The sequence below is a fragment of the Branchiostoma belcheri genome, unplaced genomic scaffold (assembly GCF_001625305.1).
Source record: "Branchiostoma belcheri isolate BF01 breed outbred unplaced genomic scaffold, Haploidv18h27 scaffold2, whole genome shotgun sequence".
NCBI lineage: Eukaryota > Metazoa > Chordata > Leptocardii > Amphioxiformes > Branchiostomatidae > Branchiostoma > Branchiostoma belcheri.
In genome coordinates, this window is record NW_017803490.1 from 4,573,646 (window position 1) to 4,601,360 (window position 27,715).

General features: G+C 39.8%; 1 protein-coding gene across 3 annotated transcripts in view; it reads right to left on the minus strand.

Moving 5' to 3' along the window:
- Positions 1 to 27,715, minus strand: part of LOC109468562 (protogenin-like) — a 123,276-nt gene that overhangs the window by 27,103 nt on the left and 68,458 nt on the right. For 2 of the 3 annotated variants that reach the window (XM_019766821.1, XM_019766822.1), the window contains one exon: positions 24,689 to 25,021. In XM_019766821.1, coding sequence (XP_019622380.1) covers positions 24,689 to 25,021 — 333 coding nt within the window. Of the gene's footprint in view, positions 1 to 24,688; positions 25,022 to 25,310; positions 25,342 to 27,715 lie in introns of those variants that run through there. The other variant, XM_019766823.1, reaches the window with a different exon arrangement.

Sequence of the window (27,715 nt, forward strand, 5' to 3'; positions counted from 1 at the left end):
TATTGGGACCATAAGGTCAACAGCAGCTCTAAACAGTTAAATCTAAAGATGAGTACAGCATGTTTTTAAGATCCGTCCCCAAATACCTTTCAAATGATTTACAGATGCCCTCCCCCCTCCTTGAATGTCAAGGGCATATCAACATCCAAGGACAAGTGCGAATCAATGGCTTTATGGATTTTTTACAACCAATCTCAAACAGCAATATTTTCTACAGTTACTGTACCTTAATAATATGTTATCATCACATCATACATGTACTTAAGTGTAGCTATCCATTGCCGTAACTACTTTAGATTCTAAGCAGGTCTTTTGAACGTCATTATGACTTGACACGCTAATGATTAACAGGCCTTGCCTTCTTCAGTGGTGAATGTCAAGGTGAGGCAGGTACAATGTACATTTTTCTGAAACCCAAAAACGCAGGCATCTTCAAATACATGATGTAGCGTACCAAGTTTTTGTCACTCAGATCTACAAGATTTATCAAATCATTTTTATGAGGGTCTGCATGGGGGGACCTAGCAATGCTTAAACGGTAGGTGAATTATTTGTTCACGGTAATGATAAGTTTGAAGTACAGAAGTGACCGTGAAAACCACAAATACCGAGAGAAAAATTTGATTGAATTTGCCGTATCTTGTGATATTTTCAGCCACACCTTCTCTATTTTCTGATCTACCAGGTACATAATTTTGCTTACTTCTATCAATTTTCTCTTCTTTTTGGTCGTTTGCTTGTTTAGGGAGTTTCACCAACACCTAGGGCACCTTTTCTAGGTAGAGCCCTACCTGGCCAATGTTTAACTTTTTTAAGTGAGGGTAAAGCCCTTTCATACCCATAAGAAAAAGTTGTGCCTGGCCCAGCCAGTTCACAAGGAACCTGATAGCATGAGAGAGTGACCCCACCTAAAGTAAGCATCTTGCCTCCAACCATCAACATGTGCAACACTGTACATGTTTCTAAAGTTAGGACATATCCAGTTGCAGGGCTCAAAGACCCAGTGTCATGGTAGGGCGAGTGGAAAAGCATACAAAGCACACAGCAACACAACCCAACACAGGTAAATGCGATGTCCCGGCGTCGAACAAAGGATTACTTTGTATCCATGGCCATCAAGTTGTAACACTCTATAAATAGTATAATTTAACGTAACCTCTTGGGTCAACATGATCCAAATGGCTTTTACTACCTGTACTAGCAAGAGTGTCATAATCAAGTAAGAAGCGAAACTTGTAAATGTGCATCAAAAATGGACATTTTTTAAAGATACAACTATGTTCTCACATAATGTCAATGCATGAAATATCAATATCATTGTATCAAAATTATACTTAGCAATTGGGTTTGTACTGAATAGGATGATGAAAAATATTTTTTATCATTCCTTATGTTAGGGTCTTTCCCAACTTAAAACATAAGGGTACAACTTGAAAAGTTACCTGAAAAGGGGGAATTTGCTTTTTGTAAATACATACAAGAACATAACGCAATCTAGCTTTACAATCAAAATCTAATGCCACATTCCTACAATAATACTACTACTATGAGAACTGGCAAGTTCAATCTCAAGCACTGAAGCAGGTGAGCTTGAATTACCTTACTGTTTACAGGTAAAACTACAGGTGTGTTTGAAGGGGCTGACTGTCACACAGCTATGTATAACAAATGAGGACCGAAAACCCAAGACAACCCTAAAACAAACAGTAGTTGACCTATGAACCTGGAAGTATCTCCAGCATATGCTACAACCTTGACTAACCTGTTTAATCCAGTTGTGACCAGTTTAGGGCAGAGTAATTAGTACATGTGGCAGTTTCAACTACAACTAAAACACTACAAATGCCTCCTACAATTGTACATGTACATGTACATGTATACCCCTCCCTAGCAAAAGTCCTTGCAAACTTCAATAAATTTTTCTGGTAAACAAATTCTAGAGAATTCATAGTTGCAGGGATAGGGTATTTATTACTTTCATGTATGTGTGAGAAAACTGGGCACACATCCTCCAGAGTTTTGGCTCCTAGGGACCATGTATAAGGTTGCCTAGCCTGGGTGCCATCCTCTGTAGTGGTAGCCAGTGACATTAGGAAGCCATCGGAAACAACATCTATGGAGGAATTGGCACCCAGCCTAAAACTGGTTGCCAAACTAGCTATCCACTATTATATGAATAAATTAATAAATTTTATTGCTCCATTGCCAGAATATATCAAAGGCTACGTACTTATTTAGACTTAGCCAGAATTGATAGGTGTTACTTTAGGTGGCACACACAAGAGTCTAGTGAATCCCTACTAGTACTCTTATCATCAATATGTGTTGGCTTCTATGTGGGATTCTTCAAATGTGGGATGTCCCTGTATTTTCCCCATAGATGTTTGACACTGCTAGCCTGGGAGCCATCCTCTGTAGTTACCACTGGCTCTCCCTTTTCGCCCTCTACTACGGAGTAGCGAGGAAGAGCCACTGGCGGGAACTACGAAGGACGACACACTGGCTATACACATGCAACAAGCTATACACATGCAACGCTGCCAAAGCTCTCACAGGGAGGTCCGTAGGAAAAACGTGTTTTGATGTGGCCCTGTGGTAGCGTGGTCTCCGATGTATTAGACCAGACGTTGCCTACGAGGTCATTGTCCTGAGTAACCTATAAGCCATACATGTCTGCTGCACACATGCCAAACAACACGGGCTAATGAAGTCATTCCTGGCCTCGCCATGTCCCCACATCTAGGGTTCTAGGTCGGGCCTTTTGTAGTCACTACTGAGGACAATTTCCCCTGCAGAAAGGAAACAATCAATGCAGGAGCACTGGTAGGCTAGCTTCCTTTCCTGCAATTATGCAAATGTGCCGCAAATACTTCTTACGCCAATTTTCCTCCCTTCCGATCCACCCACCCAGGTTGCGCACTTTCTGCATACAATCAAAATGCTGTTTTTTTTGTGCATGCATCAGAAGTACCTTCTATAACATTCCATCTGCCCGGAGACAATAATCGTAAATTCACAATGATACCACAGATAAAGCCTTCTCAGAAGTAGATGCAACAGGCAGAGGGACGTTTCTTTTCCAACAGATGTGCCTGTGACAGCATTTATCAAAGTGTACAATGAGGAAGCAAGTATTGAATGAAACACCTCGATGACCAGAACTCTATGAATCCCTAGCAGACCCCATGTGTTGTGCCCTTGAAAAATGCACTTTACATCTATTTCCTCACACAACTCAGGTGCAAAATGAGTACCTTGGTGTGATTATAGACGTCCTGTCATCCTTGGGAAAGGCACTTTACATCTACATGTATTTCCTTACTTGACTGAATATGATTACTACAATGTACGTAGCTTCCTTTAGAGACATCCTCTTAGATCGAAGAGATCCCATGTTTGAGGAGAGCCAAATCTCAAACATGTTAAACTTAAAGATCCTACCACACTTGTGGAAAAGAGTAGGGGTCCTTCTCAGTGTGAGTGGATCAAACCTTACACAAGTTACAGTCCAGTCTTACACAATCTGAACGTACTGTACAAAATTAAAGTGTGTTACGTCACCTAAAGGTGGTTTACCAGTTATGTAAAACAAACATGCAAAAGGTAGTATTGTAGAGGAGAAAACAAATGCATAAATGGCACAAATTCCACAGAATAACTAACAGAACTGTGACTGCTAGGACCAGGCTTTGTCATGGGTAGTTTAGCACATGCAGTGTCCTGTTGGAAACTATCCAGGCAGAGTAAATTGGAACTGACCTTTATTGTAAAACAAGTCAATGGCCCTTCTATGTAAGATTTTAAGGCAGAAAATGAAACATGTTGCATCCACCCAAAAAATCATTGCTTCAACAAAATTAAGCAATTAAATTATTTTTAAGGAAAGGTCGAATGTATTGGGTTTTTTTTTTTGGGGGGGGGCATAGCGACTGAAATCTCAAAGCCCAATAACAATTGTTCAGTATGGCAACTGATTCAATGGAATGTGTATATGTATCGGTACAGCCAGTATAACCGCCCTTCAGCATAACAAACCAGCTTCACAGTCACAGGCACGCGGCGCAGCAGCAGCTGGCTACATTACACTGAACGACTTGTTACACCTTGCCCTTGAACATCTAACTCTAAGACATTGTTTAAAACTATCCAATTGATAGTGTTGTGAGGAACACACGAAAAGTTGTGTTTGCTTGATGTTTACAAGATTATAGTGGTGCAAGTAAACATAAAAAAAATACCTGTACAGCCCTAATTACCTGAACTAACCTGCAAATAGGACCCTGTATTTCGAGCCCTGAGAGAAGCTATTGCTACAATGTACTGCTACCCATTATACAACTACTGTATTGATCAACTATTTCATTGTCATTCTTCATGAAAGAATTACAGAAGCTGTGATGAGATACAAAGGATTGTTTTGCCTGTGCTTTGGTTCAAAAGTTCATGCCATCTGTTGTACCATGTAGGGAGGGTGTCAAGCAGGCCCACTGTTGCCAAGCACACATCTCAGTAGGACCCATGGTCAAGCCATCAATACCTGTTCACGTTCAAAACCCTGCCGATTTGGCAGCAAAGTTGACCCCAAATTACCTACGATTACTGTCAAACAACTCAAAGCCACGCAGAACATTATAAATGTTCCTGTACTCGCGGTATATACATCATAGGATTAGGCGGTACATTCATGTACGTAATACTATGTGCAACAGTTTCATATTATAGTGAACGCATAGCCCTCCCTTCTGACATCATGTCAATGGTAAAAAAAATCTCCCATCCTTACAAATACATGTGCAGTGAATTTATATCATACCTGGGCCGCGATAACATTCGATACGGGTGTTCCGGCCCGTGTGATAACTAGTGGTACTGCCCAGGTTCTATTTGGTTATCCCATGGGCTTCCAGATGTTCCATAATTCGAACACGTTTTGCCTGAGCTGCATGCGCTACTTTTGAAAAGTCAAATTTCTGATTCAGATGTTGAAATTGACGTTGTTGGCTTACTTTCTACAAGAAACCGAAGTACTATGTGGAATACTATATGAAAGACAACAAAGAAAGTAAAAACGCAGATTTTTCTAAATAGTGCTTCTCTAAAACATGATTGAAGAAAATATGGAAAAAAAAAACGTCTTGCTATAGACAACAAGCTTCAAGTTCAAAAATGTCCTGGGCATTTTCCTTTTCCCTAGGCTTTCCTATTCATTCTATTAGGTGTACACTTACACATATATCATTCTGTTAAACAACTTAATTTACAGGGTGCACACCCTTGGAACATACCGATGCCTTTTCAATCAGGTCATGACACACCTTTAGTAATTGTCTTGCCCCCTTTTCCCCCTCTTGTCGCGCCACTTTGAAAGCCATTAATTTGTACTTAGCCTGACATTCACACTGAACGTCCTGACTTGACACATACTTATGGGGGTCAACTTCTTCTTTATGCAGGGTCCAGTTTACCAGCAAAGATAAGTGGTCGGATTTGTTAACGTCAGCATTAAATCCAAAACAGCTTTACAATTCCAGACAAGCTGTATTTAGAGGGGACATTTATGAAGTGGGGTCACGTTTCAAACTGCCCTTGTCCTCTTTAACCTATTTGAGGCAATTCATCGAGAGTTTATTAGAAAGCTGCAAATAATAGCCTTATAACATGTGTACAAAATTGGTAAAAGGACCCATGCATTTCCCCTTTAACACCCTTTCACCCAGCGCAGCGACATTGATAAAAAGTGTTCCTCGCATCAATTTTAGTCAACAACACCTGTTGCTTTTCCAGTTTCCAACTTACAGAAGGTATAAGGCTCTAGCTACAAAGGAAAGAGGTAAATTCCGTAAAACTGTATAATATCTTTCATAGGAATCTTGGATACACATACATAATGACTGCTTCAAAATACACCTAAATAAATTTAAAAAAAAAATGTTTTGAATTCTCTTCCATGCCTTGCTATATTTCATCCTATTCGATTGGGGGAAATCCTTATACGTAGTAAATCATCCAACACCTGAAAATTGATCATAAAAATATGACGTTGAAATATATATATACTATATTTTATCTTGTTTGAATAAATAACCAAGTGCTTAGTACACTTATGTATAATATAATGATAAAGCAACTGAATATTACTCATTTGTGACCAGAGAATAATTTTCAAGCTGAAAGATTTCTTTACTTTCAAGCAATGGCTTTTTATGGTTAATATTTTGTTTTCGGTTCTACTGGGCTATATTAAAGCTGAAGTTTTTTTGTTGTTTAAAGCCACTTGGACTAGAATGTAATGTACTCTCCTTTTAGTCAAGAAATAGGGACAACAAACAATTATACCATCTGTTAGTTTGAGGCCAACACTGGCCAAGCACTACCGAAATTACCCAGAAATACCCTTTTCTTCCTTGTCCTGTCTGTGAAAACCTCTTGTATATAACTTTTCTTTCTTCACTACTGCTAAGTTTCCACAGCACAATCTGGAGGCTAATTTTGGAATTTTTAAGCCTTTAAAAATGCAATTTCCCACATTTTGAGAGGCAAATCATGGGGTTGGTGGTTGGTGGTCCTTTGGATGTTTTTATATTTTCACCCAAGATTTTTGCCATTATTGTCTATCAAGGTTGACGGATTTGTTTAAAAAAGGTTACGTTTAAACACCACTAAGTTCTTGCAATTGACAGAACAATGATGGCTAGAACCCTGAAGATTCACATGACCAGAAATCATCTTACATCATGAACATCTTCAGACTACTCGTACATATACAACATATACATATGTAGTACAGTGAGTTCCAGGAACCTCTGCTGACCTAAAAGTGAAACGATGTTGGCGTAGATTGTGTCGGGCTCGTAAACACATCCATCCCAGGTTGCCATGGCAACACAGATTAAATGTCACAGTTCCATCATCCCCGTGCTTCATTTGCGGTGAAAGGACGCCGACATTTAGGGGTCAACTGGACACCGACAAAGAACTGGACAACACGACTGATACACAGATTTTTAAAAAAGAGAGAAGACGATTTATACAATATACAACATACATACCAGCCCAGGAAAGAACAAGAAACAGTCATGCCTTCAAATATCAGAGTTACCAACCAAGACATGAGGTGTTCAAAAACTCATATTTTCCCAGAACTATCGTAGAGTGAAACTTGTTGCCACCAAGTACAGTTGGGACATCAACACTAGATGTGCAAAGATTGGGTGTAACAAGTAACAATCAACTAATAAAACTAGAGAGTAGCTTTCCTATGCAATCTGTCCTTTTTAAAGGTGCACTAACTAGGTAAAACTGAAAATGTTCTCCAAAACAATAATTGAGATAAAATCATTTTAGCATATTTATATCATTTCACTCTCGTGAGCCACACAAGGTGCACTGAATTCTGAAAACATCAGTTATATAACATACATTTTGTACATGTACAATACTCCTAACTAGTCTTGAAATGTCCCAAGAACTAGTAGAGTAAAACACCACCTGTCCTTTTGTGGAGTAGGGTTTCTAAAATGAAGACATTGTACCAGGACTCCTGAACAAAGTATGTCAACACTTGTGTGATGAAAGTGATGGAAGTGTTAAGAGAAGTAAGGTACAGGCAAGGGCTTACAAAGTAGCATAAGAGACTACACCATGGCTAGATGGCAATACACACACACAAGTTTAACGTGTATTAACCGTCAGCATACCAAGGTAGCCTTCTGTATATTTACGGTAAAGTAGCAGGGAGAAGGTTAATCTTAAAAGCTAATTAAATTTTGATTAGCAATAAACACATACTAGTCAAGTATTGCAATACAATGTATCATGTAGTTGAACATTTCTTTTCTGGTTGGGTTAAAATTTACTGACTTGTGCATAATGAACTGTTGAAAAAGTTATCATCATAATTAAAAATTTTTGAATTACATGTAGCTCACTGAAGACCCACTCTTCCACTGGTCATGGCAGAGAAGACAGACACTATGTACAGTATTTACAGGTTCATTGTACCGGGGAAATTCCCTTAGCTTTTTTCGACAAGCACTATGAACAGTGAACGTCCTAAGGATTACATGTACAACCCTTTCCAGTAGTGTGTATGTCAGGTGAGCTGGGAATTGAACTCCCAACCTCTTGGTCCAGAGGCAGAGTGGCTAACCACTGGACTATGCACGCTACTTTGTCTCATAGCTGTAGAACTGAAACAAAACATCCACCAGTTGAAAGTTGGCTTGGTTTAAGTCCCCTCCTCGAGCCCCAAACTCTTATGTAACACTTTGTGGGTGAATAAACAAACCTGACAGGTGTTTGCTCTCCAAGGTCAGTGCCAAGTGGGCTTGACAAAGAAATAACTGAAAGGACAATCCTAGGGACATACCAATTAAACTGGGAGGAGGGATGGCCCCAAAATGTTTTGATCTCAATAAGTATAAAGCACCATGTTCTTGACAGAAAAGATAATTCAAATTTAGATGCACAAATAACTGAAACATCAGCCCACCTTAATTCTATTGGCAGCTTGATAAAACTTGAGCTTTCAGTTATTTTTCTATGCTTATATCAGAGAAGTGTGTCAGATAGATATTTTTAACTATCTGCATATACCAAACTGTACATTGGAATCACATCAAGGCCACAGACTGCCAAAATAATCATGCTACCAAGATGACACATCTCAAAATACATTCCGCCCAGAAAAACGAAACCAGTGATAACAAAAAACATGTCAGTTTTTGGCTGTCCTCACATGCCCCTGATACCTTCCCCAGGTTCCCCCCTCCTGGATGTGCCCGATGGTTTAGCCCGAGTATCCCACCCCCATATGGGCTGGATCAGAGAGCCAGGTTCTGAGAATCTAGCCAGATTTCATCCACCTGCCCTGAGTGGTTTTAGTAAGGAAAAACCCCTGCAAAAACCTTCTGTTTTCTGTCACATACTGTAAATCACTTTATATTTGCAATACTTACATCAAGTATACCCGGTATTCATTTAGTTTTCACGGTCACTTCTGTACAACAAATTTATCACTACAGCAAACAAATAATTAAGATTCAGTAACTTTCTTTCTTCTGCAACTATCGCTAACATGAAATTTTGCTACTTCGAATATAAAGTGATTTACAGTACTTTACACTCAGAAACTGCTTTTAACTCAAGGTCTCCAACTTGCCCCTTCTGTATCAAGTACTTAATACTCTTTAAGTACTGGCCATAAATATTACTTTAACTTAAGTGTTTTGATGTACATGTATGTACCTAAACGTTACTACTACTTTTATATTTGTAGGCCTGTATTTACATGTACAATGTAGCCCAATGGTGCATTACTACATACAATAAAGGCTATCTATTTGTACCTGTATTTGTAACTGAGTATCTAAACTATTTAGAACCATACCTTCCGAATGTTTATAACTAAACCTTAGAATCGTATACGTTATCAAGTGGTTGTCAACATGCCTGTTGTGGAGTCAAGAATATGATTTGTTGTTAGTCGCTAGAGTTTGGAGCTCAAACATTTCAGGTGGAAACACAAATAGTCTGAAGGTATCTTCAAATCTTACCTTTCCTCTGTTTGAAAGACTAGAAAATCCCTAGAGCTTTGTGCTAGAAAGCTTGTTAACTTTACGACACTAATAAAAAGGCTTGTACTTCGGCAGATTAAAGTCCACGGTTAACAATCTTTTCGACAATTGCACACAAATTGCTCATAAAATAGCCCAATAAAGACTACGTCGTAAATAACATACATTAAACAGAAGACCTTACCAGTACAACAAGGTGTACTTGACCAGTTAAATGGCCTTTAATATATACTATTAAAGGTTATTAGGTTTGCCATGTTACTACATGGGTACTCAATGGTCTTAAAACTGAGTCATGTCACAGCAATATTTTGAGAGGTGCTTCCAGTAGTAGTCTATAGTAAAGGGAGGTTCCAAGAAATTTAAGAAAAGAAATTGAGGTTTCGAGAATTTTAAGGAAATTTTTGAAAAATTCTGGAGTAAATTTAAATGTTTATCTTCAAGAAACAAATGCTAATCTTCAAGAAAAAAAGAAAAAGAATACCAATCAAACACATGAGAAGGAATATCTAAGTGTATAAACTGGCTGCCCAGATACCTACATGTATGACTTCAAAGCTTTGATATGAAAGGCAAATATTTTGTATTTAATTTATTAAGAACATAAGAACCTAGTCTGTGAGGAATGCATCACTCTAGGTCCAACTATTAACTAATTTTTTTTTTATACTTTTTCAGTTCAGGTAACTCCACCATTCACCTTCAAAACCTTAGTTCATGTTGCCACTCGAAATGTAGGTGAAAGTTTGCACTGCAAGATAGCAGCAATTGAACACACACTTACTTACAAGGGGCTCTAGTGTCAACCTGTGCCTACGGATCGAAACCTGCTTTTTAATTCACAGTCACAAGTACCCTCGAGGCACATACACACTTCACCTGCTTCTTTCGTAACAACACGGCATTCCTAAAAATAACCTCACCTCTCACACTGTTTCCATGGAGTTACTCATGGAAGTGACCTGAGAGAATTCAAGTACAACAACACACACAATTTTACCTCCATAATCCTGTCCAGAAATTCCAACATTGAAAGCGAGCACGTACACAATTGTACATCCGCCCTTTTAACGACGCCTGGCGACTGTTAAAGGTAACGTCTGCTTTGAACTTGACTCCTGTGGCTATACTATATACACTTGAAGTAATAATGGCTACAACAGAAGCGATACTTGTCTAAGAGATCAACTGAAAATAATGTCCTTTCTCCTAATAATAGCCACTGCACGGACCCATAACAAACAGATTTAAACTGCCCTGTTCAGAATCAAAGGCAAAAAGACGATTTACAGTTTGCCTTTAGTCTTTGGTTTAAAATTCGGGATTTTAGTCGTACAGTTAAAAAGGCCAGCTGGAAAATTATGACTATTTTATGCTAGTATAAAAAAAGAAATAACTGAAATGGCTGGTCCATGACTGATTCTGAGATCAGTTTACTTTTGATCTTAGTATCGCAGAGTTAAACGGCAGATTCGCGGTGGCGCATTTGGTCGTGTCAATGTTGGTAGCCAATGGACCGCAGCGTGTATAGGGATATGCTTCAATTTTCTGCAATTCACTTCATGTTCATGGTAGAAAAACTTTGCGGTCTGAGAAAAATGGAGGTGTTCACAGAGCTACTTGTTCACTGTGGTGGCAATTGTAGATAACATAAAGTTGGCAAATTATAAATTTTGTTAACTGTAATAGTGAATGATAAGTTTGCAGTACAGAAGTGACTGCGAAAACTATAAAAGTACCGCAAAACATCTAGCCTGGCATCCATCCCTACATGTATTAGCTAATTGCCAGTTCCTATAGGTGGCGATTACTCCTAGAATGGGCAAATAGCTCGTAGGGCTAGAAAAAAAATTAGGAGTTACAGTACTGTACAGAATATCTAAGCATTGCCAATACCCCCCCCCCCATTGCAGACACTCTAAAGTTTAATACAGAGACAGAGCATTGACCTTGCATATTGAACGCAATCTCTCCTTACTTCTCAATGCAAAACAAGCAACCAAGGCTTTTAAGATCTCCCCACTTTACTACTTGAACCTACCAAGGTCAAGTATTCAACACTAAGTAGTACCTGAAAATGGTCTCAGAGAAGAGCAGAGTTGACCAAAGCAAGCACTACATTCGCACTAACACATTCCTTTTTATTCAAAACCCTACGAGTAAGTCAAATGGGAATTTTGGCAATTTGTGTTTCAGAACTTTTTTTTTCTGCAAACTACAGTTAGGACACTTAAATCAACAAACCCCTCTCTCAAACTACCTTGATTGAAACCTTGTAAGGCTTGTTTTTGTCCTTGAGAAGGCATTAGGACCTGAATTTGATGATTGGCAAGAACCAGTGACAAATGGTTTTAGTTATGGTTTCATAATTTAATTATCTTCTTTTACTGTAAACACATGCCTTACATGCTTCAGTTTATTACATTTCAGCGTCTTCAAAGAATGTGAAATGAGTAACCTTGAGCAATTTGTCCTTAAGAAGAAAGCATAAACATAGAATTAACATCATCCAAGGAGGTTTAAAATCAAATTCGTGCGTTCTGAGTAACAATTAAAGATAACTTCAATCTACAGAAAATATGAGAGATAATCTTACCTCATTTTTTTCTTGATAGGGAGCAAAGATTTGAAATAGTTTTTAAACAAGCAAACCTTTAACACATGCCAAGAGCATAGCTTCAGATCAGATTTCAATAAGTACTTCCTGCTTCAAATTTGATTTACTGTCATACTGCTAACATGTGGAGTAATATTAGAAAAGGGCTCTGTCATGATTATGATTTTTTGTAACATGTATGATATGTACCCAAGGCCAAGTATGTTACAGCTGAATTGCCTGGTTATTTTCCTAAACATTGTTTGTTTTGTTTGTTTTTTTTTCGAAGTGGGAGGTTAAGAATGTTGCTTTTCCGCTGGATATTGAATCTCTGACTTCTAACCTTGAGTCCAAGGCCAGGTATGTTCCTGGCTAATTGCCAGGTTATTGACAAGCCAAACAGGCAGGACCCCATAACACCAACTCAAGGCCAACCGGACTATGTTTTGCATACAGCAACCAGAGGGGAGAAATACTAGCCGTTGGGAAAATAACAGAGGATGAAGTTACATTATCTTGATTTTCTTGACCCTAAGAGGTCGCCTAGGGTCATAGTCAAGGTCAAGTGTTTTGAACTGATAGTGTTGTCTGTCCGTGATATCCCAGCAGGCGTTACATAGCCCGCAAGGCGCAATGTTTGACTGATTCCTCTCACATGGTATAAATTTAACATCAAGAGAACCTGCTCTCATCCCGTAGTGGTATCTGTTAACCCTCCCCCTGCTGAGGGATCATGACTCTGTAACCAAACTTTTTTGGGTTCGATAAGAAGAGGGTTAAACCAAAGTTGTGTTGTCTGTCAATGTCTGATCTTCAAAGTTTTGCAACATTATTTTTTTAAAAGTTTTTTGCGTGTGGCATTTTCTGGGCATAAGAACGCTGGTGGCTTTCAAGAGATTGTCAGAAATAACTCAGAATTCATATTTTGTATAACAGTAGTCTAAAGGTTGTTTAATTGCATTAAAAATCGACAATTTTTTTGTCCTCGTTGTGTGATTTTCAAAATTGTGCAGAAGTTTTTTTTTTTCCTGTGCATTTTCTGGAAAAAACAGAAGACCACCAGTGGCTTTCCTGACATTGTGAGAAATAAGTCCGAATTCGTATTATGTATAACAGTAGCCTAAAAGGCTGTATTATTGCATTGAAAATTGACTATCCATATAATCAAAACTGATGTAAGCATTCTGTTCTCAGTACAAAATGTACCTTCTTATCTCTAAAATCATGGAATTGTGAAGCTATCTGTACTTAATGACTTCCCTTCAGGAAGTGTGCACTTAAATCAGTGCATTTCAATTTGCATAATGTATGAGTTAATGACATGGCCAGCTCACTAACCCTCTCCCTGCTGCCTAACCCCCTAACCAAGGCACATTTGGTGTCAAATGGTTACTTTAGCAGACTGAAGGTTAATCTCCAAGCTGGTTTCTAATAGTCTGCTTTTTCTCTGCCCTGTATACAGGACCAATAGAAAGATTTATCTTCAATAGCTGAACCCTACATCTGCTTGAAAATCTGTCTGTTTAACGTTACATTGGTGGCTCAACAATTTGGGTAGTTTACTATGTATACCAAACATAAATAATATGGTGCAGGTACATTTTTTCTTTTTCAGGTTCACAGAAAATAGTACTTTAAGTGGTGAAACTTTTGCAATGATTTTATTTCACAGAAAAAATAAAACAAGTTTCTGTACACTAAGTACATAAAAAAAAGAAAAGACATATATCCGCAATGTCATGAATTTGCGGTGAGCCACTAAAATAAAACCACTGCGAGAATTTCACAATTTACAGTATTTCCAGGCCTGTTTGGTCATTTTCTCTGCGGCCAGCCCAAGGGATGCTGGGGGATGGCCTACTCCGCAGTGTCCTGATTTCCCTTGCGGCGAGCGGCGCCCATCTCCCACCTGCGCTCGTAATCACACGCTGACCAACCGGGAGGAAGCAGCCGACACAAACAACCAAATCCCCCCGAGGGGTCTCAGAAAAACCTGTACATCTGTACTGAGTGTTAGAAATATCCACCTGCAGTCTGCATTTTGCAGATTTTTTCAATATTGCAGAAGAAAAATTAAGCAAACTGCAATTTTTTGCAGACTGAAAAAATCAGGCTAGGGGTTCAATGGTGTTATGTGTTCAATGAGGTTTTGTGTTTATTACTGACTCTATAATATGCATCTACAAGTGATTTTGCATGTAAAATGTTTGCAAACATGCAATTTTGTACATGTCATGGGTTTCAATCTGGACCTTTAAGTGTGTATTATTTTGCAGAAAGTATTTCTGAACTTTCACATTCTGCAATATTGCAGGACACTGAAAAAAAAAGGGTGGACCAGGGGTATGGTCCCTAGGAAAAATTTGAAATCTTGACCCTCTGAAACTCAATTTCCTGCATTTTGAGGGGCAAATTTTGCTGGTATGACGTCTCTTTTCATACCTTTACATGTCGATTTTACCGAGTCAAACATTGAAATGAGCATTTCGAGTTGAAGGTCTTGTATTAGCAATTGTGCTGTTTGCCTGATACTCCTTAAAAATAAACGTGAATAAATAAAAAAGCATTTAATCATAGAGTATGTTACCTCTTCGGTTGAGAACTTAGGCAAATCCACACAAAAAATCATGACAATTTTTGGTCGTTTATTTACGGGTAACTTACCTTGTGAAAATGTAACCTTAGGCAGGGCAGGCTATTAGCATTAGTGCCAGGCTCTTAGCCTGCTTCAGTGCCAATTGGTAGCACGCCATAATCACATTGCCTTGACCTCTCACTTATACTATACCAACAACTGGCAACCTTCCTATACCTCCAACAAAACCCTTTGCAGCGGATGCACTTCTGTTTTTAGACTAATTTTTCAGTTCGCTATAGCTATAATTAATACCGAAACAAAAAATACATGTGCATGCAGGTAAGAGTACAAAAAATGTCAAACCAGCGGGATTTAAAAAATCTGTACGGCTGTACGTATTTACCAGTCGAGTGGCGCTGGTAAGCGTTAATTGGAACGAGCCCCAGGGGAGTTCGTTGCCCGGTAAAGTGGCCTTTGTTTGGCACAGGGACCGGGTATTGTTGTTGTTGTTTTGCAGATTTTAGTTCTTCCACCCGCGTGCGTTGTTTTCAACGTAGATCAACCGAACCCTTTCTGTTCTATAATCTGGTTCCGGACAATTTCATAAAAATTTCCTGACACTAAATGAACACTTAGCAGTGTGGTATAAGACAGTTATGTTGGAAATTGTTTTCAGATTCACTGGACGAAAAAAGTAAATCTTTGAGCATGTAAGAGTAGAAATTAACGCAATGTGAAAATAAAAAATTTGAAGAAACAAAAAATCAGTTGCAAAATGTATATTGTACAGCTTATGGATGTTAACATGTAGGTTGCATAAGTTGTTGGTTTCAACGGAGATAGGGTGAATTCTTTTTTATGTTCCCACAGTAATTGAAGACAGGAAATATAATAACCATTTCTAGGACCATTGACCTAACTTCCTGTGCCTCCTCATTGTCTCTAGCATGTGGAAACACAGGCAAACATACAAACAAGACACACCAAAAACAAAACCTCCGAAGGAGTGATGACCCCAGAAGCAAGGGACCTGGCCTGCAGTAAGAGGATTGCCAAACAAACGAGGTAAACAGCACTAGATAAACAACTCTACATCCGACCACACATTGCCATGTGTGCTGTGTAAAGTCACCAGCATTCTTGAACAAGAAAATAGGTCCAAAGTCCAATGTGCTACACATCACTTTTCAAGGAAAAAAAGGGGATGGCTGACAAACTGAAATAATATCAAGGCACACTGTACTTATTGTGTACAACACAGATATCTTTCAAACTGTACCAAGTCCAAATGATAAACTGAAATTTACACATTTGGTTTATATTATAGCAGCAGAATCTTTTATCTATCTTTGTGTAAGCCTTGCCAGGATTTTGCTTCTAGCCATTTTTCATTTCATTTCTGCCAATTTTAAATCTAATAGTCCATCATGTAAATCATGGCTCTAGCTACAGGAAATGGACATTATGTAACCTCCAACATACACTGTATCAGTCGTGAATACAGGAAGAAGGTATCAAGCAATAATGTATCTGTAAGTGGCTATAGCCGGTATTTTGTAACCCCCCTTTGGCACAACACACCAGCTTCGCAGGCACGCAATGTGGCGTCAGCTGGCTACATTACACCAAACGACTAGTTACACCTAGCTAGCCTATGAACATCTAACCCCATTGTACGTGATGGAAGAAAATATTATGAGTTTTTTAAAACCTTAATTTTTGGTTGGTATCTCTGATATTTGAAGACACGGCTGCTCTGTAGGGATGGATGTGTGTGTAGAGGCATGGTTTGGTGTTGACGAAATTTTACAACGGGGAGGGCCATTCAGGTCAGAAGGGTATTTTGATAATGATAGCCAGATGACATTAACACCAGAACTAAATACCAGAACTTTGAAATTTACATGTATGATTCCTTGTTACTCCGTGAAGGAGGTCAGGACCTCCGGACGGAGTGTTGTAATCGGCTGATTTTTCATGTTCGCAGTCAAAACACTGGGTTCTCTTTGTGTAATCGGCACGCAATTTTATACGCCGTCTGCGGGCATGCCCGTGTTGATGCACGAATGTGTATTTTTGCCGTTGCTGCTTTCGCGGTCAATGTAATATCGCAGACGCACCCCTACAATTACGAGGCGAATTGGAATGGTCCAGAAAAACGCGTTGTTTGGAATAGCAGTGGGGTTCAAAAAAGTTCATGCAGATACGGGGTGGTTTTTATAAGTGGTTCCAGATGTCTTTGCCCATGGTTAAGAGATGCCAAGTTTTTTGGAAGATGTTCGCAGCCAAAACGCATTCTTCCGTACGTCGCATTTCTGTGTAATTTCGCATGTGGTGTTGCATTATGTCCGGGATGATGCACGTCTTTTTATTTTTACCGTAGCTGTTTTGATATTGGAGTAAATGCTTATTTTCGAAACATCCCCATTTCTTTGAAATGGTTTCGTCCGTTTATGCAACTGTTACTGCGCTAATGACGACCAGTCGCGCTGTCCTGATACACCGCGAATGTGCGAGTGTTCCCTGTAGACAGTCCCGGGAGTCATTTTTTGCACATTCCAGGAGCCAAACCAAAATACGTTCATGAACCGAGTCCAAAAAACCGAAACGTGAAAATCGGATGATCGGACCTGATGTACATTTCTCTTTCTATAGATTGTACACACAATACACACATCTTTAGATAATCTGGCCATGGCAGGTTAAAAAAAAAGTACCCTGAATCATACTAGATTAGCGTAAATGCATGTTAATGCGTTCAAAACAAGAAAAAAAAATTGTTTCCGGGTATTAATCTCTTGAATCACGGCGCTGAATATTGACGCAAAAATATTTCGGGCATCGCGCGCCCTTCCCGCGTCACGTGTAGGCATCTCGCATCTCTGATTGGTTGTTGCGTCTTAAGATGACTGAGCCGACGCGCGTTTAAACAATTTTTCTTTGTTCGATTTATCACACTTCACAGAGAATTGTCGCCAATGGCTACTTCTTTTTGTTGCAATATATAATACTTCACGGAGAATTGTCGCCTATGGCTTCTTGTTTTGTGTTGAGAAAATTCCATCTTTACACAAAGAGATCATTTGCAAGGAACGTCCATCTACATTGACTGAAATACAAGCAGAGAAAATTAGGGTCAGTTTAGTATGTGACGTATGATTTCAGACTCAGAGGGATGAAATAACTTAAAAAGAACTTACGCAAGACCCAAAGCAAAGGATCATTAAATATTGAGGCAATGGGTGTCGTATTTCGCACGTGTCACATCCGTCATTCTCACTTCTCTGGAGCGTAATGTCAACACGATAAAAAATTCATACGCTACGAACTGACCTGCCCTGTACAGCTGATGACATCATCAATTATGTAACACACAGCTAATTAAAATGAGATAACGGAAAAGGAACATTTTCATTACATACTGAACAAGGACAGTGGACCGAAATTTGATACTTCTAGTTCAAAAGAGGTTGTTTTGAAGAATTAAATTTAAACTGTAGCAACATTAAAGCCATTACATACTTCCTAATATGTCCCGTCATAATTAATACATATTTATGTTAAAATATCCATGTTAAGTATCAATATTTACCAGCAAATATGAAGCCGTTTGATGTTTCAAAACATCTGCTCTGATCTTGTATAACTCATTCTTTATGCTAATGAGCTCATTAATAATTATATGCAGCACTAGACGAGGTTGTCGGCCAATAACAGATGGTTGATTGAGGACACTTGAAAAGATGCATGTTTATACTGCAAATGAAAATAAATGCCAGAGTTTGCTTACTGATGAAGGCTCTATATAAATTAATGTCCTTGCTGATAGCCAAAACAACGAACTTTAAATTTGTGAAAATTTGAGGGCAGGAAAATGCATTGAAAAGTGAAAAAACTGTATGGGTTCGGTGAAAACTATTTTAATTTCTACCAAGTTATCAAAAAAATCAAGAAGCAGAAAAGGTAAATAAACTTAATAAACACACAACAACAAACTGGTACTATGAAAACGACAGCAAGTTAAATCTTAATTTTCTTTCTTCACAATTTGTAAGAAAAGCACTGTGGGCTTCTGCTCTACTTTTCTTTAGAAAAAAATCTCCGACGGAACTTGTAAAATTTATCAACAAAATCAAGGAGTACAAGAAACTTACCAAACACAACAGCAAACAGTACTATGAAAACAATTGCGAGTTAAATCAGAATTTTCTTTATTCGCCCACAAGGAAATGAAAAGCACTCTGGGCTTCTGCTCTACTTTTCTTTTGAAACTCAAAACTCCGGCGGAGCTTGTAAAACGGGTGGGTGAAATCGCAACAGTGACATCAAAGGACCGCCTCGCGCGAGGTTGATGAAAGTCCCCGTCCCGCGACCGTCGTAAACAACCGAGAAAAGGCCAGCTAGTAGCGCCGCTGCACCATGATGACTTCACCGGTTTCCTTTTACAACCGTAGCGAAACAAGTTACCGAAAAAAAACCTTGTCTTTCTTTCTTCCCCCTCAAAAAAACAACCGATTCACAATTGTTCCAGTCTTGAAAAGGTCGACTGTGGAAAATTTCTGGATTGATACATTTCGCAGTGACAAATTCCCCGGGTGCAAAAGTTCACCGTCGTGCATTTTGGCCGTAATTGCCCGATTTTTACGCTTTTTTGAGCAAAAATAAGCGCGGGCAGTGCCGTGAAAAACGTAATAAATCACGGTCCGACTAGTGGACAAAGGGGGAGGAGTGGTCAGAATGGCGTTAGCGCTGCTGCGGCCTGGCCAGTTTGTTGTCCAGGGGCCACATTTGGGTACTGGTCACTTTCATCAACCTTCTTTACACTTCCATCTACCTAAAAACATCCCAGCATTTAACAAATATAAACTTACGGCGTTCACGCGGAGGGATTTCACGGAAAGGCCGTGAAGAATTTTATGACACGATAACCGTATCCCGTGATTCCATATAACCGGCGATCTGTTCAAATTTACGATGTCGTAACTGACATTTTGGTTGCTTCGCATCGGTACAACTACGGAGTCATAAATTTACCCCTAACTACTGTTTATCTCCTTTGGAGAAAGGCTTACTACCTCGATACAAACAAAAACAGTCTCCTATAAAGAAGTACCAATTTGTAAGAGTTAACAACTACAATGTATTATATTGTAATCATCACAGAGAAGAAAAGATGAAATCTTCCATTCTTCCCCTCTAAAAATCGTTTTGTAAATTTACTCATATTCTGTACAAAATGTTTTTATTCTAGATATAACCAAGGACAATGTCCTTGATATAACAAATATTAACTAATTGAGATTATGGTACAGATAGACACATACTTCCCTTTCCTAGTGTCATCTTAGTCAGAAACTGCTAGTGTAATTTCTGTCACCTTCTGTGTAAAACGATTACTAAAACCGTTATGTAGCTTAGTAAAACGTGTTGTAGTTTATTAATATATAATTATCTTAGCTTGAATACTTTTGAGGTAAGTTCTAGGATAGGTCGGTTCATGTTCCCACATTCTGATGTCGTCATAACCCTGAAATCTTTTATATTCGAGAATCATCTAGAAAAAAAAAACAGACGTAAAAAAAACCTTCCAAACGCTGACAAAAACGTGGCAATTTTGCTATGTCTCTGACTGAGCATCCCGTCCGTTAAAAATATCCCATGTTGGCAAAAATAATTTGAAGAGGAAAACTTAAAGCCTGGATAACTACGAAAAAAAACATCGTATTTTTTGTCGGTCAATTTTTATGACTTCCCTTTCCCTCTTTCAACCGTGTTGCAAGTGCTTTTAATGAAGAACATCGTTTAAAATTACATCTATACGAAAGTGTTTCCCTCGCATGCAAGAATAATGCAAAGAAAATGTATAATACATCCCTCTAGCTCTCATTGCAAAAAAAATAATAAATTCTGTTTCAAATTTATGATACGTCTTTTTCAAGATGACGAGAGACGTAAGCTATGCGGTGGTACCCTATGTACGGTACGCACACATACGGAACCCCCACTCCTAGGCCTCCTCTAGTTCTTGCCCAACCGCCATTCGGGACAGCTCCTTTTTTTAGGGGGGGTCGACAGGAATTCAGCCGGGGCAAACAACAACCCAAACCGGTCCTTCTGGCTATATGCTAATCAGAGACAGTGCAAGTAATGAAGGGTAAAAATAAAGCAGGCGAAGTCTTCAGTAAAGGGTGGGTAACCTGGTTATGGTAACCTGAATGAGGCCAACGAATACATTATGTTTCGCATGACATGACGTTATACGTTATAAGCTATGCACATTTTTATCGAATCTAATACAACATATTTCAACAGATTAGATGCTACAGACAGATTTATATATCTATATTCAAATGAAATAACTCTCAAAATGCAAAAATAGGTAAATACATATGAAATACTGTTTTTTATTAGAAAAAATACCGAAAATCAAGATTAGTCATACTTGATTGTATATCATACATTTTTGTACTAGCACTTGATGTTTTAGTACCTAGGATTTTAAGCTTCATTTTATAGCCTTTTCTTTTCGTGCTATGTTCAATAATAGTTGCCATACATTGTAGTATGTGCAACTATTGTGCAATAAAGTTTTTATATGGCTCCTTCTCCGAACGTTATAAGATATAACAGATAATATAGCACAATCCTGAGGCAAACAAGACTCTTATAGTACAATATAGTACAGAACTAATAAAATATGAAAATACACCTGTCAAAACCTATGTGGAGCGTAATACAAAAGGTAAATCCCAAAACGTAGCTGCCAGTTCGCAATGTAAAAACTGTCAGCTCTGATATACTTGTAACAGGTTATAGTGTGCTTGTTTCTCCTCTATGTAATTCAACGGGCCCCCACAATGTATGTATCTCGTCAGTACCCGTAAGGTGTACTTGGAAGTGATAATAGAACCCTTTTAAATCACTGCCTAGGATTTTTGCGGAACTGCAAGTCTTGATATTAAAGTGCAACATCGTGAAAGCCTCAGGCAGCTAAAAGGGCCCGACCTCAACCACTTTGTCGTGCGCAGAACAAGGGTATATATTATACTTGGCACTTACTGGTAAAACAATGTCCACACGATGACTGTTACATACAAATTGTCATCGTGGCTTTAAGCCAACTTTTTTATGGGGATGTAAAGGTGGAAGATTCAATCCCCCCCCACACACACACATGGACCGTTATGGCTATACTGTATCTTTTTATACAGAGAGGGTATCTTTGTATGTTCTACGTAGTTCAAGTGAATTCATGTATTGCCATGTATAGCATACATATAAGAGAATGGCGCAGCCATATATTGTTCGTACAAGAAGTAACGGCACTTGAATATTGATACTTTTGGCAAAGTATCAGATAACCCTTTGGCAGGGACCACTCGGGTTATATATAGTCATCGCATTGACAATAAACATGTTGGCAATCTTCCAGCAGAAAACACGGCAATCGGTGCAGGTCAGTGACGTTGGGAGATCGATGCCCGGGAGTAGAGCAAACGTCAGTTTTCACTTAGCTAAGGCCAGGTCACATTCATCGTGCGATTGTCGTACGATCGGTTTACGATCGTCGTAGGATAAGATTGCGATCGTCGTACGATCAGTTTGCGATTGTCGTACGATCAGTTTGCGATCGTCGTACGATCAGTTTTAAATCGTCGTACGATCAGTTTGCAATCGGCGTACGATCAGTTGGCGATCGTCGAAAAATGCTGCTATCTTGTTACGGAAAAGGCTGTCATTAGCTCATTTGTCGGTCGTTGGTTCTGTCACAACCTGCTTGGAAGTCGTAAGACATCCAAATCGTACGACAACCTACGACAAATGTGACCGCGCCGTTACCTGAAGTCTTCTGGACGTCCTCGACGGAGGTTTGCTTGGAACTTACCTTTCTGCTTGTTGGGCGATGTGCTTGCTTGTCGCAATGCTGTATTATTCTGTTCCTGTATGTTGAGTGTTCCCCTTTTCATATTTTTGTCTCATGTTGTAATTATTATTTTTATGCCCAGTGGTGACGTTGATATAAGCTATTTCGCTTGAAGTGCGTCACCACTATGTATTATTCTGCTCAAATGTTGAATATTTTTAAAATTCCACATAGAAAGGATGATTTGAAATTCGCTTCGCGCTCAGCAGAATAGATTTATTTCTGCCGAAAAAGTAGCATGGTTCCGTTTTTGATCTAAAATGTATCAATTTTCTTCGCAGTATGTCATTGCGACGATACTCGTATGTAATTTATCTACCGGCAGGGGTATTATCTTGTCACACTAAACGTGCTTCAACGGACAAAGGTGTAATTCTCTAGAACAGCTGGTTGAAAAATCATTCTCCTAAGAATATAGTTTTCTATTCTCTGGTTTCAAATGTGCCTTTTGTGGCGCAGAGAATGTCATTCTCGTATAGGACTGTCCAGCCAAAGCTGTACGGCTGATATCGATATATATCTACCAGTGTTAGGATTTTACCATGGTAAATATTGATTGAAGGAGGCCGTATATAATTCTCTTGTTCCAGCAAACATATCTTCATATTTTTTTTAAATATTTCAGATCCTTTAGGTCTGGAGTGTGAACATTTTAGAAAATGTACGTGCTAGTACATATATAATTCTCGTTTCAGTACAGTACACATTTCATATTTTTAAGATCCTTTAGGTGTAGAGTTGAAGATTCTCGGTCATTCTGAACCTGCTGGTACATATATAATTTTCTCGTAATAAGACAATTTCTTAACATTTTTAAATATTTCAGATCCTTTAGGTGTAGAGTGTGAAGATCCTGTCGACCATTCTGTGTGTGTTAGAACATATATTGAATTTAGTAAGTGAATTCTCTTGTTTCAGAACACATTTCTTCGTATTTTTTTATATTTCAGATCCTTTAGGTGTGGAGTGTGAAGATTCTCGGTAATTCTGCACGTGTCGGTACTGTGTGAGACCACACGCGGGCCCCTGGCTTAGCTTACGGGACCTTTCCGTACTCCGGGCCGCTGTAACGTGCCTGGGAGACGGCGTGTTATGGACGTGAGCACGCCATTGACAACGGCTGTACGTATGTGCTGAAAAGTAGGTCGGGGGATCTGAGGACACGGCCGCGGAGAGAAGCGAAGTGGGTCAGGGACAACACTCAACAGCAGCGCGGCCGGGATAGCCACGTGCGCGCGGAGGGAAACGCGATCGCACGGGGATTCGCAGAAACACTAGCCTCTACCAGGCTTCAGAAGGGGCTGGAAAGAGTAGAAATTTGCCAAATAGGCAGATAACATGCCAGGGGAGTGAATTCGTTGAATGAGTACAGTTTACCGCTTCTAAAGCCAGGTAGTAGCCTCTACCAGGCTTCAGAAGGGGCTGGAAAGAGTAGAAATTTGCCAAATAGGCAGATAACATGCCAGGAGAGTGAATTCGTTGAATGAGTACAGTTAGCCACCTCTGAAGCCTGGCAAAGGCTTAACAGAAAACGCGTTCGGAAAACACCTTAAATGTTTGATGCATATCATGCGCGACATGTTTTAAAAATAGCCTCTACTCGGCGTCAAAGGCGGCTGCAAAGATTGGAAATTGGCCAAATAGACAGATAACAAACACACATTCTCATTCCTTTCTTATAAAAGCTGTAATGAACATGTGTAATATTAGCAGGTCGAATCCAGCTTGCAACATACCAGAACTATATTTACTATTTCAAATGGTGAGATCCTAATTTGACTCAAATTAAACTTAAATTAGATTCGCATAGAAAGGTAGGCGTGGCCTAAAGTTGGTTAGAATGCTCCCGAACTTCAGCCAACTTTGTTTGGTAGCCTAGTAACCAGACATATTTCAGCTCTCGAATCTTACTTGCGGAGAGGATAAAGACTCGGCGCTAATAGGTCTGGTAACCAGGCTAGTGGTTGGTGGTCAGGGGGAGGTTCTGAATGTGTGACGGGAGATGTAGTCCTTACCTGCCGCTTGCACGTGTGCATCTTTACTGCGTATGGCCCCGGCGGGGCTCTTCACCAGGCACCAATACGTCCCCTCGTCCCCACCCCTAGGTCTATGAGGTCTGAATGAAAGTATTTTAAGAGTCCCATTCGTGTGGAGGAGGTAGCGACGAGTGTCGTTGACGATGGCTTCCCCGGGCTGGTCCAGGGGCCGTCCGAGGGGCCGGCGGTGCCACGTAACGTTGACGGGCCCCCCTTCCCCGTCGCCCCGGCAGTCCAGCCACACCGTCTGGTTCTTCTTGGCTACGACATCCTGAGGTTCCGTCAGGAAACCGAGATGCGAACAGAACACAGCTGTACGTGAAGAAAGGAAGAGGCAACGTTAGGACATAACTAAGCAGTCTTGTCTTTCAAGGGCTCGAAATACCAATTTTGTGCAATTTTGTTCAGGTAAAATTGGAGCTGTGCATATGTGATGCAACATTCTTTACGTGCTACAAGGATCTTGCCTTTTAATTGTAACGTCTTCTTACTTAGATTTATAATTTTAACTCGTGCACAGAAGTAACGCTTTGCTATTCTTTACATGATAAGAAGATATAATGCGTTGCCACGTATGTTAACAATTAAGCAAAATTAACACCGAATGATATAAACATTGTCAGGATATCAGTCCATGGATGTCTTTGGCGGCGGTGGTGACAGTGATGGTGGTGGCGGTAGAGAATGGTGCGTTGGCGGGGAAATTTCCCCAGTTTGCCGAGGCTTCCAGGTTAAAAGTTCGCGCTTGGGCCCGAGTACTTGCCGGAACGCACGTAAAAAGCTACCTTTAACATGGCAGCATTATATAAAGAGTGACGCAGTTCGCAAACAGGCCTGGCGTTTGAAGCAACGCACCGCTTAAGCCTGAGGGACAGAACAATCGCGACCATTAAGCGTTAAACGCGAAAAGGGCGACTAATACTAACAAGGAGATTAGTACCTACCTATAAAACACGTGTGCGAGTTTAAAGGAAGACAACGTTTAAAATACTACCCTCCAAGCAGAGGTTTAGATTTTTTACATGTTTTAGGGCGTTTTTATCTTACTTTTCTTACATTTTAACAGCGGTGGCAAATGGTATATTTTTTTCGGATAGCAAATGGCAACTACCTGACCAATGGTAATTCCCTGCCCAATTTGATACTATCTTTGCAGCTACCAATAAACAAAAGATCTGATTGAATGTTTAAAAATTACGACGACTATGAAGGCTAAAACTTTATGTTTTAACTGTTAAGACTAAGTAAATTGGGACTTGAACCAAATTTTCGGCTTAACATTAAGTTTTAGCTTTTTCGTCATAATGCATTGTACCAACGCAGATGAACTTTCATGCTAATCACGTTATGATGTTATGCGTCCAGTTACCAATGCTTGCGATCTACGTTTGCTGTTTTCAGGTAATGTAATCAATATTCTGTCTCCCGTAATTAAGTAAAACATGGCTATTAGCCAATGGCCATGAACTGAGATGGCCCCGTGATTGACATGTGATTGACACGTGACTGACACGTGACAGCTGTTCCATCTCTCGACCTTGAAAGCCTTTTTGGGTGAACAGGAAAAGGGGAGGGTTATCACAAGTGACAAACGTTATCCATGGCTGGCCTTGGCCTTGGCAGGGTACTAACGGAAGCACCTGTCCTTGCTCTTAGGCAAATTACGTCATTTTTCAAGGTAACCCGCTGATAAGACAGCATTACACAGAGATATGCCACTGATACCGGGTAGTAAACACTGATATGTCATGTATGAAACGATAAACTGTCTAAACGCCTAATACGGATGGGATGAAAGCTTATGATGTACAACACGCGGCGTGCCCTGTATAGCCTGGCTGCCAGCCCTTCTAGCTTCAGTATGCTTTCTTCGTCGCTTCCTTGCCGTAGCTAAACCTAACAAGACTGGCGTCCAGGCTATGCATTATGGAGAGCTAGCTGTTCGCAATCGCAGCAAAAGCAGCGTTGAGGCTCGCAACGAATTAAAAATCACGTTTCTTCACTATTGCAGTCGAAGAGAAAACGGCTGGGCAGATCCCTACATTCACATTTACACCGATCACAAACATCCATTCCATACACACTATAGTATAGGTACCCAGGGGCAGGGGCTGTGTTATGCAGTTGAGGTATGTGTTTTACATGTAACGTTGAGGTGCCTGTATGTGTTGAGGACTCCACTACATGAGGTGTTAAGTGAAAGTCATAAGACGTAATTCTTTTCAGTTTCAGTTTACTTTATTGAGATGCCCTTTACCACCTTAAGGGGCTAATCTTCCAGGGCTGCTACACAAATTACGTAGAAAGTACAGATACAGATATTTACATTCACATTCACAGTAATAAAACATTAAAGGAATTACATGTCGATTAAAAAGTCTTAACTATACATGACAATTATAAAACATACTAATACGTCAATGATAAACTTAGAAATCATTATGCGTCGATCATGGTTATTCTGAAACAAAAACAGACACACTCCTACATATATTGATGAAAACTTGTCATTTCTCTGTTACAGGGCATGCCAGAAACGTGGGGAACGTCCTAAGCAACAGAAAAAACATCAAAACAAGTTTCCACCCCCGGACAAGTACACTTTGAGATAAAACACACCCCCTCTCTCACCCACCCAACACCGTCTCCGGACGCCATCTTGACGATTGATCAGCTGCCGATGACGTCATCCACTCGAAAGACGATCTGTTATCCAGAAGTTGTCCACAGAAGTGTCCTTAGCCTGGTGCCCAGTCTTACCGTGGTTTGGGTGGGCTATCTTCGGGCCTGTAGACGACCCCAGCCGGCCAGTTCAACTAGGCTCCCCGGTAGGCTTTGCCCCACGATCGTGGTGGGTTGATCAATGACAAACTCCTTCAATATAGGCGTAAAATTCCTACCGGGGAACCTAAGTTGAACTGGGCGGTGGGGATCGTCTTCAGGCCCGAAGATAGTCCACTCAAACCACGATAGGACTGGACACTGGGCTAGTACATAAGTGTCTTG